General features: G+C 38.7%; 1 protein-coding gene across 2 annotated transcripts in view; it reads right to left on the minus strand.

Annotated features, from left to right (window-relative positions):
- FAM133B (family with sequence similarity 133 member B) overlaps nucleotides 1-15,575 on the minus strand; it is a 29,663-nt gene extending 14,088 nt beyond the window's left edge. The window contains exons 1-8 of one of the 2 annotated variants that reach the window (XR_001901019.3): nucleotides 15,436-15,570; nucleotides 6,324-6,421; nucleotides 4,288-4,366; nucleotides 3,289-3,363; nucleotides 3,120-3,152; nucleotides 2,627-2,648; nucleotides 2,083-2,175; nucleotides 759-809 (exon numbers count right to left, since the gene is read on the minus strand). Coding sequence is in view for 1 of the 2 variants with exons in the window: in XM_003896331.5 (XP_003896380.1) it covers nucleotides 759-809; nucleotides 2,083-2,175; nucleotides 2,627-2,689; nucleotides 3,120-3,152; nucleotides 3,289-3,363; nucleotides 4,288-4,366; nucleotides 6,324-6,421; nucleotides 15,436-15,459 (516 nt within the window). In the remaining variant the exon portion in view is untranslated. Of the gene's footprint in view, nucleotides 1-758; nucleotides 810-2,082; nucleotides 2,176-2,626; nucleotides 2,690-3,119; nucleotides 3,153-3,288; nucleotides 3,364-4,287; nucleotides 4,367-6,323; nucleotides 6,422-15,435 lie in introns of both variants that reach the window. The other variant, XM_003896331.5, reaches the window with a different exon arrangement.
- Nucleotides 15,576-16,022: the final 447 nt, after the last annotated feature.

Here is a 16,022-nt window from a genome sequence, read left to right on the forward strand (position 1 = left end):
TAAAATGTAAACCAGAAATTAAGATGGGCATAAATTCTGCTTTAACTATACAGGTAAGTTATAAATGAGGGTAAAACATCTATTTACAATAGTAAGAAGATTTTTCAATATTTATCTATAGTATATTCAATTTGAAAGAGAAATTAATGTTCTTTAATTGGAAGGGCCTTCTTCAAAATGATTTAAGAAATCAAAGGAAATGGGCCGAGCGCGGAGACGCTGAGGCAGGCGCATCACCTGAGGTCAGGGTTTTGAGAGCAGCCTGGCCAACAGGGCAAAACTGTCTCTACTAAAAATACAAAAATTAGCTGGGCGTGGTGACACACACCTGTAGTCCCAACTACAGGGAGGCTGAGGCAGGGAATCACTTGAACCCAGGAGGTAGAGGTTGCAGTGAGCTGAGATGGCACCACTATACTCCAGCCTGGGTGACAAAGCAAGACTACATCTCAAAAGAAAAAGAAAAAAAGAAATCAAAAGAAATGTTTAATCTGCTCATCTGCATTATTTTGTATTTTTAATCTGAGATAATCCATTAATCTATACAAATTCAAATTCTCGGCCTAGAATACTCTTTTGATCCTTTAGCTTCAATAATGAATCCAAATTAAAAATTGCTTTAAATTGAAACAAAATATTACAAAAATGAAATAAATACATCTCTTAAATTAAAAAGAGGTACACATTATTGTTATTTCTTTAAGTCAATTAAGTATTGTATGACAGACTATCCTAAGGCAATGTAAGAGTATAGTTACCTTTTCTTTCTCAGTTCCATCTTTTGACTTCTTTTTCTTTTTTAAACTATCCTAAACAAAAAAATGTAGTTATCAATTTTAAATGCTAAGGACACAGCATTATAGAACAAGGACAAAAATACCCAAAAAGTGATTTGCTCTATGACTGAAAAAAGGCTACTCTAATCCCAGAATATTATTCTGAAAACTTAAGAGAAATGCATGCTATGTATGCATTTGCTTGTAAGCAAACAGGCTTCTTTATTTATCTGGCTGTATACCAAATTTACTCTTAAAGTATTGTCTGTAATACCCACACAGCTTACTTTAAAATAGGACTTCGTGCCATAGACTGTGTGCTTATGGTGGTCACATGCACTGGAGTTGTACTCTAACTTGAGAAGGCAACAATTTCTTCTTTTGAATCCTTTGAGTTCTAGCTATTAATCTTCCTTAGCCTGGTTTCCTTATCCACTTTGTCCATAGATTACCAAATTACTTTCTAAAGTTGTTGAGATTAAATGAGTTAATAAATTAAGTGCTTAGAATTGTGCCTAACACATAGTAGGCACTCAATAAATGTTAGCCATCATTATCATGAGACTGACTCTTCTGCTTTAAAAGACAAAGAGAAAACCAACATTTACTGAGTACTTTCTAGATGCCAGGTATTTTGCCAGAAGATCTCTCACAGGGGCAAGCAGCTATCTGTTATAAATGCAGACAGCTGCTTTGGTTTCCTGAGACTCTAGTATAGTGTTTGTCAAACTGTGGTCCATACACACCCCGGTATCAGAATCACACAAGCCATCTGTTACAGATGTAGGTTTCCAACTGTAATCAGATACTGTATCAGACTCCGGAGACAGGGCTCAGGAATCAACACTTTTTTTTGAGAACTTTTTAACTTTTTTCTGACCCTTTATGTTTGAAAGCCAACTGTGTGTCTGATAATTCTGGTTAGTACAGAATAAATTTAGGTATAGTATAGTAGAAAGGACACTGGACCAGATTTTAGAAGATAAAGATTCAACTTTTAATTCTAATTCAGCTGTATCATTTAAAGCCAATGCTTTTTATCTGAACTCTAACTTGGCTTTATGAAAACAAGGACAATAATGTCAGTGGCCATGGAAATGTGGAGACATGGAGATATATATATGAAAGCATTTGAAAAATTATTAAATGTCACATGCAAGATATTATCAAGTACATCAATTAAGCGGCATAGAACATCAAAGTACAAATATCAGACTATCTTATTTTTAAATTGAGAGCAACTTAAGGTAGGAAGAAAAAATTAAATGTCTTTGTATCCAATATATTAATAATTTAAATAATTTACCTTACTGTCTGATTCAGTTTCTGACATGGAGCTTTCAGAAGATTTATGTGAACGGTTCTTCTTTTTCTTTCTCCGTTTTCCTTGTTTCTTATCCTACATGAAATATTTTTAGAAACATTTGCTTTCTGTCTCAAAAATCTAATTTACACATTTATTAATATAAAACTTTTATCAGTGAACAAAATTTAATGAAAGGATCAGTTTCTATACTTTTTTCTTAATACATCACTTTCCTGTTATAAAGATCAAGTGATTTGAATCACATGTAATGCCTAGCATTTAGTCAAATAGCACTTGATTTTTAAAATTTTTTTCTACTGATAGTTTTAAGTCAACAAAACAAATTTTAAAATCTAAAAAATATATTATATACCAATAGTTAAGTTTCTAGTTACCGCTCATTCATGTTAGTCCTCTAAGTTACGGATAATTAAATCAAAACCTGGAAGTCAACATTTCTAACAGATATTTCACAATGGGTTTCCACTTGACATTAAAGAAATTAAGAGATATTATTTCATGAACCATTATAAGCAAACCTTACCTCATCTTCGGAATCAGAAGAACTGCTGGAAGAATCAGAGCTTGATGAAGAAGAAGATGAATACTTGACCAAGCACAAAACAATTAAAGCTTGTGAGACGCGAGAATTTTTTTCTTTTACAAAGTCTCTCAAATACTTAGTGAAATCAATCTAGTGTCTGAGAAACAGATGCCATATTCATGTCATAAATATGAAAATATAAAATGTCACACTTGTTCCCCGTACAAAAGCTCAACAACTTAACATATGTGGCCATGGTCACCAATCTTTCTCTTTAAATAGCAACAGAAAATTTACTAGGTTATAAGGTGGTTGGCACCTTTTTTTGTATCAGTGACAGAACAAAACCACTCTTCACAATCAAAGAACCTCTAAGTTCCTTGACTCATCTAGAGTTTAAGTTACCTTTAGCATACAAGTTAAACAAATCATTCTTACTTGTTTTGTTGGCTCTTAATTGTAACATTTAGAAAAATGGAAAACTTTTGCTCACCCTACCAGATTTCTTCTTTTCTTTTTTCTTTCTCTAAATGGAAACAAAAGTACAAGTCTAAATAAGCTGATGTGAGTTTCCAAATGCATCTATTAACAGTAGTATACAGCATTATTATGAAAATCCAACTATGAGATTAAGAATAGCGATAAACTAAAAGTGGTGTTACCTGTCTTTTTTTGGATGAGCTCTCACTTCCACTTAATAATTTCTCCCTGTGTTTTTCCAGTTCTTTCTTCCAGTTCTGCAAAAAGGTTATAAACACGATCAGAGGCTATCTATCGTTTCTAATACACCTAATATACAGAGACAGCCACTGCTTCCTTCCCTCCATCCTCTAATACCTCTCACCCATCTCAGCTTCTAATTACAGTAAAAGAAACACAGGTGCCAATCCTTGACCCTATCACCAAAGGACCTTCTACCAGCTCTTTTCAAAGAGCATATTAAGGGATAGGGGTTCTGTATTATTGAGGAGCAGGTATTATTACTGAAGCTGAGGTCTCTTTTCAACAAAGATGGCTAGATTCTCCGTCTAGTCTGTAAAAGTTGAATTAATCACTACTGTGATTGATACGTTATATATACATGTTTGTAATCAAAACAAGCAAACAGACTGGGTATAATGGCTCACACCTGTAATCATAGTACTTTGGGAGGCTAAGGCGGGAAGATCGCTTGAGCTCAGAAGTTGGAGACCAGCCTGGGCAACATAGTGAGACCTTGTCTCTATTAAAAATAAAAAAAATTAGCTGGGCATAGTGGCCTGCAACTGTGGTCCCGGCTACTCGGGAGGCTGAAGTGGGAGGACTGCTCAACCCTAACTTGGAATCCAAGTTATCCAAGTCTTAGATGACTTACATTACAAGATGATTATTCTCTATTTTTTAAAGCATCCACGTAAATATAAACTTGTATTCACTATAACAATAACACTTCTAAAATACAGAACCTCTTTAACTGAGAGAGCTACACCCAAATACTTAGGGTATTTTTTTTTTTTTAATGGAGAAAAGGCGGTGAGGTGGGGGCAGTCTTACTTTGTTGCCCAGGTTCGTCTTGAACTCCTGGCCTCCCGTTTTGGCCTCCCAAAGTGCTGGAATTATAGGTGTGAGCCACCATAACTGGCCAAATTAGTCTTTTTTTTTAACAGGTACTTTTTACAAACCTCATTCATTTTTTCTTCAAATTCAGCCAAAGCCTTGGAGCCTTTCTTTTTCTTTTCTAGTTGCTCTTTTACTTCTTCCCTTAAAAAACAGAACGAAAAAATAAAATTTCAAGCAATTCAAATTAGATAAATGCTTACAAATAAGACAAAAAAATTTCATAAACTCTTAAATATTCTAATAGACCGCTATTCAATGTTGGTATTTCTTTGTTCGCATCTATAAAAATAAGTTACCATAATAAAGCCTATCAGATAACACTAATCACTCCTTTTCTAAATATGGATTATAAGAGAGAATACACCAAACATCTAAGCATTTACAACAGGCACTATTTAAAATACATTTTCATTTAATCCTCACAACAACCCTGTGGGAAAAGGTATGGATCCTCATTTTACAGATAAAGAAACCGAAGCTTGGAGAAGGTAAGAAATCCACCTAAAGTCATAAACCTGGTAGTTTTCAGTGTTAGGATGCCCTAAAATCTATCTGACTGAACTACTGTATTCTATATATGACCCATTTAATAAGGTAGCTAACATGCTGTGCAGAGAAGAGTTAATACAGCTCGCCTGATTGCTTATTCTTGGAAAGATGTACTTAAAAGACTGGCCCTAGAGGCGCATCTGGGAACCTGAATTTGGAGGATTCTTGCTATTCTCTGGTAAGAGCAGATCATTGTGCCTAAACCGTTTGTACAAACAATGTAGTTCAAGCTAAATACCTGTTTTCCTTCCAGGAATCTGGACTTTTTTTTTTTTTTTTTTTAAAGAGACAAGGCCTTGCTCTGTTGCCCAGGCTAGAATGCAGTGGTGTGATCATAGTTCACTGTAATCTTCAACTCCTGGCCTCAAGCAATCCTTCTGCCTCAATATCCCAAGTGGCTGAAACTATAGGCATGAGCAACCATGCCCAGCCCTGGAATCTGGAATTTTGGTACATGACAGGCAGAGACCGATCAGCCTCAATAAAAACCCTGGGCACTGAGTCTCTAATAAGCTTCAATTCGTTGCCAATATCTCATATGTATTATCACAACTCCTTACTAAGGGAATTAAGTGCCTCTCATGTGATCCCACTAGGAGAGGACCCTTCAAAGCCTGCTCCAGGACTTAGACAAACTTTGTTTCACGTGCCTTTTCCTTTTGCTGATTGTGCTTGGTAGCCTTTCACAGTAATACATCTTACCATGAGTACGACTATCTGCTGAAACTCCAGTGAGTCCCTACGAGTTACTCGACCTGAGGGCTGTCTTGATGATCTGTGATACACATGTAATATATTTACTTGGACATTTCCCCTTGAAAAATTCATTCCCTCTCCCCATTAAAACATACTTTGTTTTGGGATAATGCATTTTCTGGTATGCTGCAGTGGTTAACAATGGCACTCACACCCACTGGTAAACAATCCTTACTTTCTATTTAACTCAAAGGAAGGATTCCCTATTATACATAAGCATACTTTTCAACCAGTTGCCCAGTTTTTAGGCACACTTGGGATTCTGAAGTTAACAGCTCTAAAGCCTGTGTCACATGTTGTCTCAGGAGTATGGTATTAATAAGGAAGACATACTAAAGAATAACACGGCCCATACTCTGATGCTTTATTTAAAAAAATCAGTAAGTTTTTCTAATTCATTGAAAAGTTGGCAGATAAAACTAGAAACAAAGCTGAATATTATTCTTCCTGATATCTGGTTACACCTCAGTAAAGGACAAGACTACTTAAACTCACTAAATAGCTTTGACCACTGCAAGGTTAAGATCTTTTATGGGACAGTGAAGAGACTGGTATGAAAAAGCTACCTGGCAGTGCTTTGGCCATACTGGGTAGTGGGTTCTCAAATGTTTGCTTTATAATTGTACATGCATGTGTTTCACACATTCAAAAGAAAGCATATATCAAATGCTACTTAAAAAAAATTATTCATCTGGTAATTGCTTGGCAATCAATAAAATCAATTAAAGTCTTAAGAATAAACTTTAAAAAGTTGATAAAAAGCTTATAAATAGGTAAAGTGTTTCACAAATACCAGGTAGGCCTTGGTCGATTCAGATAATCTTGTATTGTTGGCCCTGAAGACTGGACTGGACCCCTTGATCTCGCCATTGCTATTGGGTTCATATAGGCCTTGGGGAAAGAACAACAATTAATTCCATTAAAGCAACCATTAAACATGCAAAAGCTCACTTACTCATCAAATAATCTTTACTATAAATACATACTATATCCAGCTAAGTATATGCAATCCGACTAACCAACTTTTCATTCTAAAGAAATTAATTTAACCCTCTTTTAAGCCTTAAAAGTTTGGGAGATAATATTAAAGTTTGGGAGAAAATGTGTGTGTGTGTGTTTTACAAGAGATTTAATGAAATAATAGATACCTCTGACCTACTGATGGCTTTACAGCTCTTTCTCCTAAAGCCCAGTAATCCTGTGAGGGTGATACCAATATGTTCACTAGAAAATTAAGAAACTCAATTCCGGACTGGGTGCAATGACTCATGCCTGTAATCCCAGCACTTTGGGAGGCTGAGGCAGGTGGAACACCTGAGGTCAGGAGTTCAAGACCAGCCTGGCCGACATGGTGACATCCTGTCTCTACTAAAAATACAAAAATTAGGCGTGGTGGCACACGCTTGTAATCCTAGCTACTCAGGAGGCTGAGACAGGAGAATCACTTGAACCCAGGAGGTGGAGGTTGCAGTGAGCTGAGATTGTGCCACTGCACTCCAGCCTGGGCGACACAGCGAGACTCCCTCTCAAAATAAAAAATAAAAATAAAAATAAAAATCAATTCAATTCAATTCAATTCAATTCAATTCAATTCAATTCCAAAGAAGTTAAATAAGATCGAACTCTAAATTCACTGTTTATTCAACTACATTTTGTCTCCCAGGAAATACTACATCATACTGATGACAATTTTATTCACAAATAGTTAACATCAAAAATTATACACAGGCAACAAAAAAACAAACACAACATCAAAATGTAAAAGTTTGTGCATTAAAGGACACTGTTAAGAGTGAAAAGACAATTCACAGAATGACAGAAAATATTTGTAAATCATAAATCTAGTAAGAGATTAATATCCAGAATGTAAAACAAGCTCCTACAACTTAACAACAACAACAAAAAACCCAGAGTAATTAAAAAATGGGCAGAAGACTTGAATAGGTATTTCTCTAAAGAAGGTATACAGTAAATGGCCAATAAACACATAAAAAATGTTCAGTATCACTAGTCATTAGGGAAATGTAAATTGAAACCACAAAGAGATGCCACCCATTAGGATGGCTACTATCAAACAGAAAATTGCAAGGGTTAGCAAGGATGCAGAGAAACTGGAACCCTTTCACATTGCTGGTGGGAATGTAAAACGGTGTGGCCACTGTGGAAGACAGTTTAGTGGTTCCTCAAAAAGTTAAACATAGAACTACCACATGATCCTATATAACACTTCTAGGTATACACGCAAAAGAATTCAAGGAAGGGACTAAATAGATACTTGTACACAAATGTTCACAACGGCAGGATTCACAAAAGCTGAAATGTGGAAATAATGCAAATGTCCATCCATGGACAAATGGATAAACAAAACTGTGGTATATACATACAATGGAATATTATTCAGCCTTAAAAAAGAATGCAATTCTGACACATACTATAAACAACCTGGATCAGCCTTGAAAATATGCTAAATGAAATAAAACAAGAAAAACACAAAGGAACAAATACATGATTCCATTTATATTTGATACCTAGAAAAGAAAGTAGAATGGATAACCAGGGTCTGGGGAGAAGAGGAATTTGGGAGTTTACTGTTTAATGGATACAGAGATCCTTGTTTGGGATGATGAAAATGGATAGTGATGATGGTTGCACAACAGTATGAATGTACTGAATGTCACTAAACTATACACTTAGAAACAGTTAAAATGGTAAATTTTGTTATACATATTTTAGCTCAATTACAACATCTGCAAAAATTTAAATCATGCTGTCTACTACACTTACTAGAGCAGAAAAATATTTGAGATTTTTTTCAAAAATATATTGAGGCAAAACAAAGCAAAAGATTTCTTTGTTATTGACAGTGTCTAGCAAAGCGATGTTGTTTTGTTAAAACTACTGATATACAGTCTGGTCTTTAATTCATTCTCTACCTCTTATATTTAGTTTTTCCAAATTTAAGTCAATAAAAATTTTATTTATTACTATTATCATTTTTTTTAAAAGACAGGGTTGGCCAGGCACGGTGGCTCACACCTGTAATCCTAGCACTTTGGGAGGCCAGGGTGGGTGTATTACCTGAAGTCAGGAGTTTGAGACCAGCCTGGCCAACATGGCGAAACCCTGTCTCTACTAAAAACACAAAAATTAGCCAAGTGTGGTGGCAGGCGCCTATAATCTTGGCTACTCAGGAGGCTGAGGCAGGAAAATCACTTGAACCCAGGAGGCAGAGGTTGCACTGAGTTGAGACTGTGCCACTTCACTCTAGCCTGGACGAAAGAGCGAAACTCTGTCTCAAAAAAAAAAAAAAAAAAGACAGGGTCTTGCTCTTTTGCCCAGGCTGGAGTACAGTGGTGAGTGGTGTGATCATAGCTCACTGCAGCTTCGAAAAATCCCCCTACCTCGGCCTCCTGAGTAGCTAGGACAACAGGTGTGAGCCACCATGCCCAGTCAACAGACATTTATGAAACTCTCCTACTTTTCAAATAAAAAGATTTTTGATTGAAAATGACTATCCTAAAGGTTGGTTGAAGGTGTTATACCTTGTAATAATCCAAAATAAGTGAAAGGAAACAATATATTTGTTGCATTTTATTTAACAAAATCTATGAAAATGACCATCATTTCTTTCCCATCTTTATAACAGATAAAAGTTATATACTTCCAGATTTCTCTGTCAGAGTAAACAATATAAAACCAGCATAAACAACACATACTGAGAACCCTTACCATTCAACTGACACAGCCTAATTACTTGGAATGAAAAAGACAAATCTTTGACATACTTTTCTACAAGCAGGAACAAATGCTAGAGCCCCTAATGTCATGAATGTTTACAGAATCAGGGCAAGATGTGGATATCAAATGCAATGTTAAAGACAGAGGCATATTGTTATTTTTTTTTTGTATAAAATGTTATACCCTCAAAGATTTCATTCAACTGCTTTTGCTAAGCATTTCGATTAGTTGGTGTGGAAGTATGACAACCTATGAAGGCAGAAATGAAGACAATGAAGGCAAGTACCATGTGCAGCTTAGTTCACTGTTTGTAAAACAGGAGTATTATTTGTACTATTCAACACAGTTAAGTTTGGCTCAAAGTGTCCTCCTACTTGGGTAATAAAATGTGGCCCAAAAGGCCAGGTGCATTGGCTCACACCTGTAATCTAGCACTTTGGGAGGGTGAGGTGGGAGGAGCTTGAGCTCAGGAGAAACCAACCTTGTCTCTACTGAAAAAACAAAACAAAGCAAAAACCCTCTGTATATGGTGAAGTGCAACCTGGCGTGATGTGCAAATAAGTTCTAGCCTAATCTAAGAGTATGCCCTCTTAACCAATCAACTGAGTCTCAGCCAATCACAGGAGCCCAACCCTCAACCAATCCCAAATAGAAGGTTGCCAAATTATGCCCAAATAAGGCAAACTCAGAACTGCACCAATCAGGGAATCTCTGTATGTCATTTCCTGTTGCAAATATAGGTCACCAGGATGTAGAACATCTTCCTCCAGTTCTAGAATCTTTTTCTTGCTCAAATGACCTTTGTTAAATTTAACTGGTTTCAGGTTTTTGTTTTTAACAATATTGATCACATTCTAATTTCCTTGGTATCATGTCATAATTTTGGCAGTACCTAATGGCAAAATATTTTAGGTTAGAATTGTAAAAAGTGTTCATTTCTAAAGAGTGCAAATATATATACATATCAAGGATATTCAGGTCTAAATTACTAAAACAGCAAAACACTGAAAACACCCAAATAGCTATCAAACTGGGATTCGCTAAATATATTAAAGTATACTCCCTATGAAATATTATGTAGCTACTAAAATGAATGAAGTAGATCCATAGTTCCTGATAAGATATTTAAGATTTCTCAAGCGAAAAGCAAAGGCAAGTTGCCAAAATAAAAGAATTATTTTAATAAATAACTAAAAATTTAAAAATTAGGCTGCATGTGCACCAAAATATAAAGGAAAACATCCATATTCATTCACACTGGAGAAAAAAATTTTAAATAATGATTACCTTTATAAAACAAAAAAGGTAACTACATAAACATTATTATGGTAATAATAAAGGTAAACAAAATGACAAAAATCCAACCACAATACTGCCATTCCAACTCAGAGAACTGAACTGTACTTATATAAAAATTCACAGAGAATACAGTGGCAATTTTTCATTCTAATGAAAAAAAAAATCATAACATTTACCATGTTTTACAGTCTTCAAGTTATCTAGCATGTATCTTTAAAGTACATTAATATTTTTACTGTCTTACTGTGTACTACCAAACTGCTTTTATAAAGTACATACCAACCTATTCCTACTTTTCAGAGGAAAATAATAGTAAAGTAATATATTCACATGCTAGGACTACGGGTACAATTACATGAACTACTGCTGAATAAGGCTTACTTTTAAGCTTTTGACCAAACACTATCTCAGTCTGCTTAAATACACTCCATATATCTCCATTATTTATTTCAATTATAATAGCAATATTTTTAAAAGTGCATCTTATGTTCTAGGCTCCATGCAAAACACTTGATAGTCTGCTCTTATTCATTAAGCAACAATACTTTTCTTTAAAACTATGCACAACAGAAAGCTTTTAAAACAAGAAAAGTAACTATTTTTACAAAGGCACAAGAGTTTTCATTTTTGTATCAGTGTGAAAAATAATGCTCCTAACATTAAGTGGGTGGCATGGTAAAGCATTCACTAAATTACAGAGATTGTGCAATTTCTTGAAACATGTCACTATCACTTAATCATAAATACTGTGACCTTGTAAATCAAACATTCACATCCATATGTAACTAGAATTGTCTGTGGCTTCAAACTGCTGCATGAGTTTAGGTAACAGAAAATGATTTGTTTCTGAAACTCAGGATGGCAAATTGGTCTCAAGGGGATATGTACGTGGGCAGGTACAAAAAGAGCAACGCAGCAAAACTGGCTAAAGACACAATGTGCAGAATTTCATTTGTCAATTTGATCACCTATTTTTATCTAGAGGATACATCTATTTTAGAGGGCTCAAAGTAGCAGAAAAGAACATGAAGAACACTTTGGAAAACAACAGGCACAAAAGGTGGCCATCAGGAACTTAAGAGCCCATTACAAGTTCTGAATTAAAACATTCAGTGATAAAAACTGTTCAAGAGGGCCGGGCGCGGTGGCTCAAGCCTGTAATCCCAGCACTTTGGGAGGCCGAGATGGGCGGATCACGAGGTCAGGAGATCGAGACCATGCTGGCTAACACGGTGAAACCCCGTCTCTACTAAAAAATACAAAAAAAAATTAGCCGGGCGAAGTGGCGGGCGCCTGTGGTCCCAGCTACTCGGGAGGCTGAGGCGGGAGAATGGCGTGAACCCGGGAGGCGGAGCTTGCAGTGAGCTGACATCCGGCCACTGCACTCCAGCCTGGGCGACAGAGCGAGACTCCGTCTCCAAAAAAAAAAAAAAAAAAAAAAAAAAAACTGTTCAAGAATGTACACCAAGAGTGAACCCTAATGTAAACTACTGACTCGGGGTGATGATGATGTGTCAATGTAGGTTCATCAAATGTAACAAATGTACCACCCTGCTGGTGCTGGTGAATGTTGATAATGGTGGAGCTGCACAAGTGTGGAGGTATATGGGAACCCTCTGTACTTTCTGTTCAATTTTGCTATGAACCTAAAACTGCTCTAAAAATAAAAATGTAAAAAACTGTTCCACCTGAAATTCACTGGGGTTTTTTTTTGGAAAGCAATCCTATCATCTTTAAAACTATGATTGTATCATCAATGCAAAAAAGAACAGGAACTGTTTTTGAGACAATCTCAAAAATGCCAGTATTTTCAGAGGCAAATATTCATTTTGTTGCTCCAAATCAAGTGTTATGGCAAAACTATGGAGTCAGTAAAAAGATCAGTGGTTGCCACATTTGGGGGCAGGGGTGATAGAGGAATGGCTAGGCAGAACAGAGGATTTTTACTCTTTATGATACTATATTGGCGAACGCATGTCATTATAAATTTGTTGGCCACGTGTGGTGGCACTCCTGTAATCCGAGCACTTTTGGAGGCCGAGACGGGAGGATTGCTTGAGGCCAGGAATTCGAGACCAGCCTGGGCAGCCTGGTGAAACCCCATCTCTACAAAAAAATGACAAAAAATTAGCCAGGTGTGGTGGCATGCACCTGTGGTCCTAGCTACTCGGGAGGCTGACGTAAGAGTATCTCTTGAGCCTGGGAAGTTGAAGCTGCAATGACCCATGATGGCGACACTGCACTCCAGCTTGGGCAACAGAGTGAGATCCTGTCTCTAAATAAATAAATAAATAAATAAATAAATTCATTCGTCCAAGCCCATAGAGAATGAATACTGAGTCAGCACTAATATAAACTACTGACTGGATGATAGTAACATGTCAACATAAGTTCATCAATTGTAACAAATGTACACTCCGGTGAAGGATGTTCATAACGGGGAGGCTCTGCATGAGTGGGGCCAGGAGGTAAACGGGTTATCTTTGTACCTTCCTCTCAATTTTGCTGTAAAACTAAAACTGCTTAAAAAAACAAAACAAAACAAAAACAAAGTCTTAAAAAGAAAAGAGTTAAGACGTATAGAACTGAGTGACAGATGACTGAAGTTTTGGTCCCAGTTTAAACAGTCTTACCCCTCCTCTATGCAATGAGGAGACTGAATTAGACAATCTATGTCTTCTACCTCTTGATTTCTTGTTCTTAATCCCAATCTTTGAAGTGCATACAAAATGTTACCAGAATACTCTGTGCCATGGCTGCATACCAACAGTAAGTAGAGCCCAGAGCTATCAAAATGTTCTAGTAAATGAAGCTAATTTGGTAAGTTTTTCAAATGCTTTAAAGGGATGTTTAAACCAAAACGTTTCTTCAGTAATATGAAACATTTTAGGTCTGTATATGAAACTGCATCCAAAGTCAGGTGATCTCTAAACATTCAAGGCCCAACGGTATTAAAAGAGCCCAAATATTCAAACACCTAAGGATGCTCCTATGCTGAAATGGTGTTATGCTACATCACTTCAACGCCATAACAATCAAGATACCACAACCAAGTCTCACCTGCAGCCAGGAGAAAGAACACCCCGCTATCTTGTAATCAAGATTCACTACCACAGTGGTTCCTAGACGTTTTCCATTATAAAGACTATACAGAACTACAAAGCTTTTAAGATGGTGAAACGGTTTGGATCTGTGTCCCCGCCCAAATCTCATGTCGAATTGTGGAATCTCATGTCGAATTGTGGAATCTCATGTCGAATTGTAATCCCCAATGTTGGAGGTGGGGCCTAGTAGGAGGTGACTGGATCAGAGGGGCGGAGGTCTCATGAATGGTTTAGCATCCCCCTCTCCCCTGCACTGTATAGAGATAAGAGTTCTCAAGAGATGCGGTTGTTTAAAACCGTAGCACCTCTCCCCGTCCCTCTCTTGGTCCTGCTCCTGCCATGTAAGACGCCTGTCCCTGCTTTGCCTTCCACCATGAGTAACAGCTCCCTGAGGCCTCCCCAGAAGCAGATGCCGTTAAGCTTTCTGTACAGCCCATAGAACTGTGTGAGCCAATTAAACCCTTTTCTTTATAAATTACCCAGTCTCAGGTTTTTCTTTATAAAAGCCATGCAAGAACTGGCAAATACTGATGGCAAGTGTCATCATTTCATAAATGCAATGATTTGGCGCGAGACACACACAGTTTGCAAATAATTGTTGAATAACAAAGCGAGTTCAAGAAACGTAGCACATTCGTTTTACGTGCATTTTCCTCATTTTGCTACTCTGGCTAAAACTCTGTCACAGGCAAGCCCAGTAACTGTCAGGCTGCAACCTAAGCTTATTGCTATTTCATTATGTTTACCACCCATTCAATCTGATTCATAACCTGAGTTTTTCAGCTCCCCCGCCCCAGCGATCTAGAATGCTTTCCTCCCATCTCCGCTTCTCAAAAGCACCTTTTCTTCTGAATGCCTTTAGAATTTCTAATATCTGTCAAGGACCACTTCCTACTCTTTCTGCTATAAGTTATTTATGTATCTCTTTTATTTCATTTACTAGAGTAATAATTTTCATGCTCAGTACTCGCTCACACATCTTGCCTTTTGTGGTTTCAATTATTCTGTAAGGTTGTAGATAATAATGATCCCCTTTAATAAACTAAGGCACAGAGAAGAAAAGTAACTTGTTCTAGGTCACCCAACTTCCGACGGAACAAAACTGACATTCCAGTTTTGTGTTGGATTCGAAAGCCAACTATTTTCACGCCATTCATTCCTTCACAGTGTCTATGGGTGCCAGGTCCTATAGGGCGCTGGAAACACGAAGGCCAATGCTGCCATCCCATTTTCAAACGGGAGCCTGCTTGTCGCTAAAACCAGGCGCGCTGCTGGCCCTCTGGGACCAGTCGAGGCCTCTGTGCCTCCCTCCCACTTGGGTGCGCAGTTGCAGAGGGGTGCGCAGTTGCAGAGGAGTGCGGACCTGGGGTGGCCGATACCGAGGAGCGGGAGAGTCGGGCGCCTCCCAGGGCCTAAGACTTCGGAGTTACATGGCGGGGCGGGAGAGGGGGATTTCCCCGAGCCCTCGCGGTTCTAAGTGGGCACTGGGGGCCCGCGTACAGGAGGCAAGGGTGCAAAGGAGCAGCGCCTGAAAGAGAGGCGAGGTGAAGGAAAAGGGGCGGGCAAGAGAGAGCTGGGGACCCTAAAGCGCCAACTGCGTGCGCGGCGCACGCGCATCTGGGATCGGCGGAGGGTGCTGGGTCTCCGGGCCCCACATCCGAGGGCTGCCGCTTGCCCTCCGGGCCGGCCGGGAACAGCGAGGGGTCTCGCTGTCCTGCCGCCCGGCCCTGCATCGCCCTATTGTTTTCCCCGCTGAGTACTCACCACCCGATTGTCCCGCTTCCCCATGGTGCTGGATTGAGCGCACAGTCGCACGCCAAAGGAAACCGGGCCGGAGAGACGGCCGAAGCAGGACCGCCACAGGTCCTCCTACCGCCTCCCCACTCCGCCCAGAGAGCGGCACCACGCGGACTCGACAGCCGCACTTGACTACAGCGCCCCCTATCTCTGTGGAGGACAGCCGGCTCCAGCGATCGCTGCAGTTGGCTGAGCGCCTGCGGGAGTCCGGTTGTTTATTAGGCACCCAAGAGCGGGCGACCCTGCACTTATGCACCGGAGTCCCACCAAGGCAGCTCGCTTCAGTTTGGCCTTGGATTGTTTTGCTTTCTTCCATTCTTTTTTTTTTTTTTTGAGACGGAGTCTCGCTCAGTCGACCAGGCTGGAGTGCAGTGGCACGATCTCGGCTCACTGCAGCCTCCACCTCCCGGGTTCAAGCGATTTTCCTGCCTCAGCATCCCGAGTAGCTGAGATTACAGGCGGCCGTCAACACGCTGGGCTAAATTTTTTGTGTTGTTAGTAGAGACAGGGTTTTACCATGTTGACCAGGCTGGTCTATAACTCCTGACCTCAAG

This window comes from Papio anubis, chromosome 4 (assembly GCF_008728515.1).
Source record: "Papio anubis isolate 15944 chromosome 4, Panubis1.0, whole genome shotgun sequence".
Classification (NCBI taxonomy): Eukaryota; Metazoa; Chordata; class Mammalia; order Primates; family Cercopithecidae; genus Papio; species Papio anubis.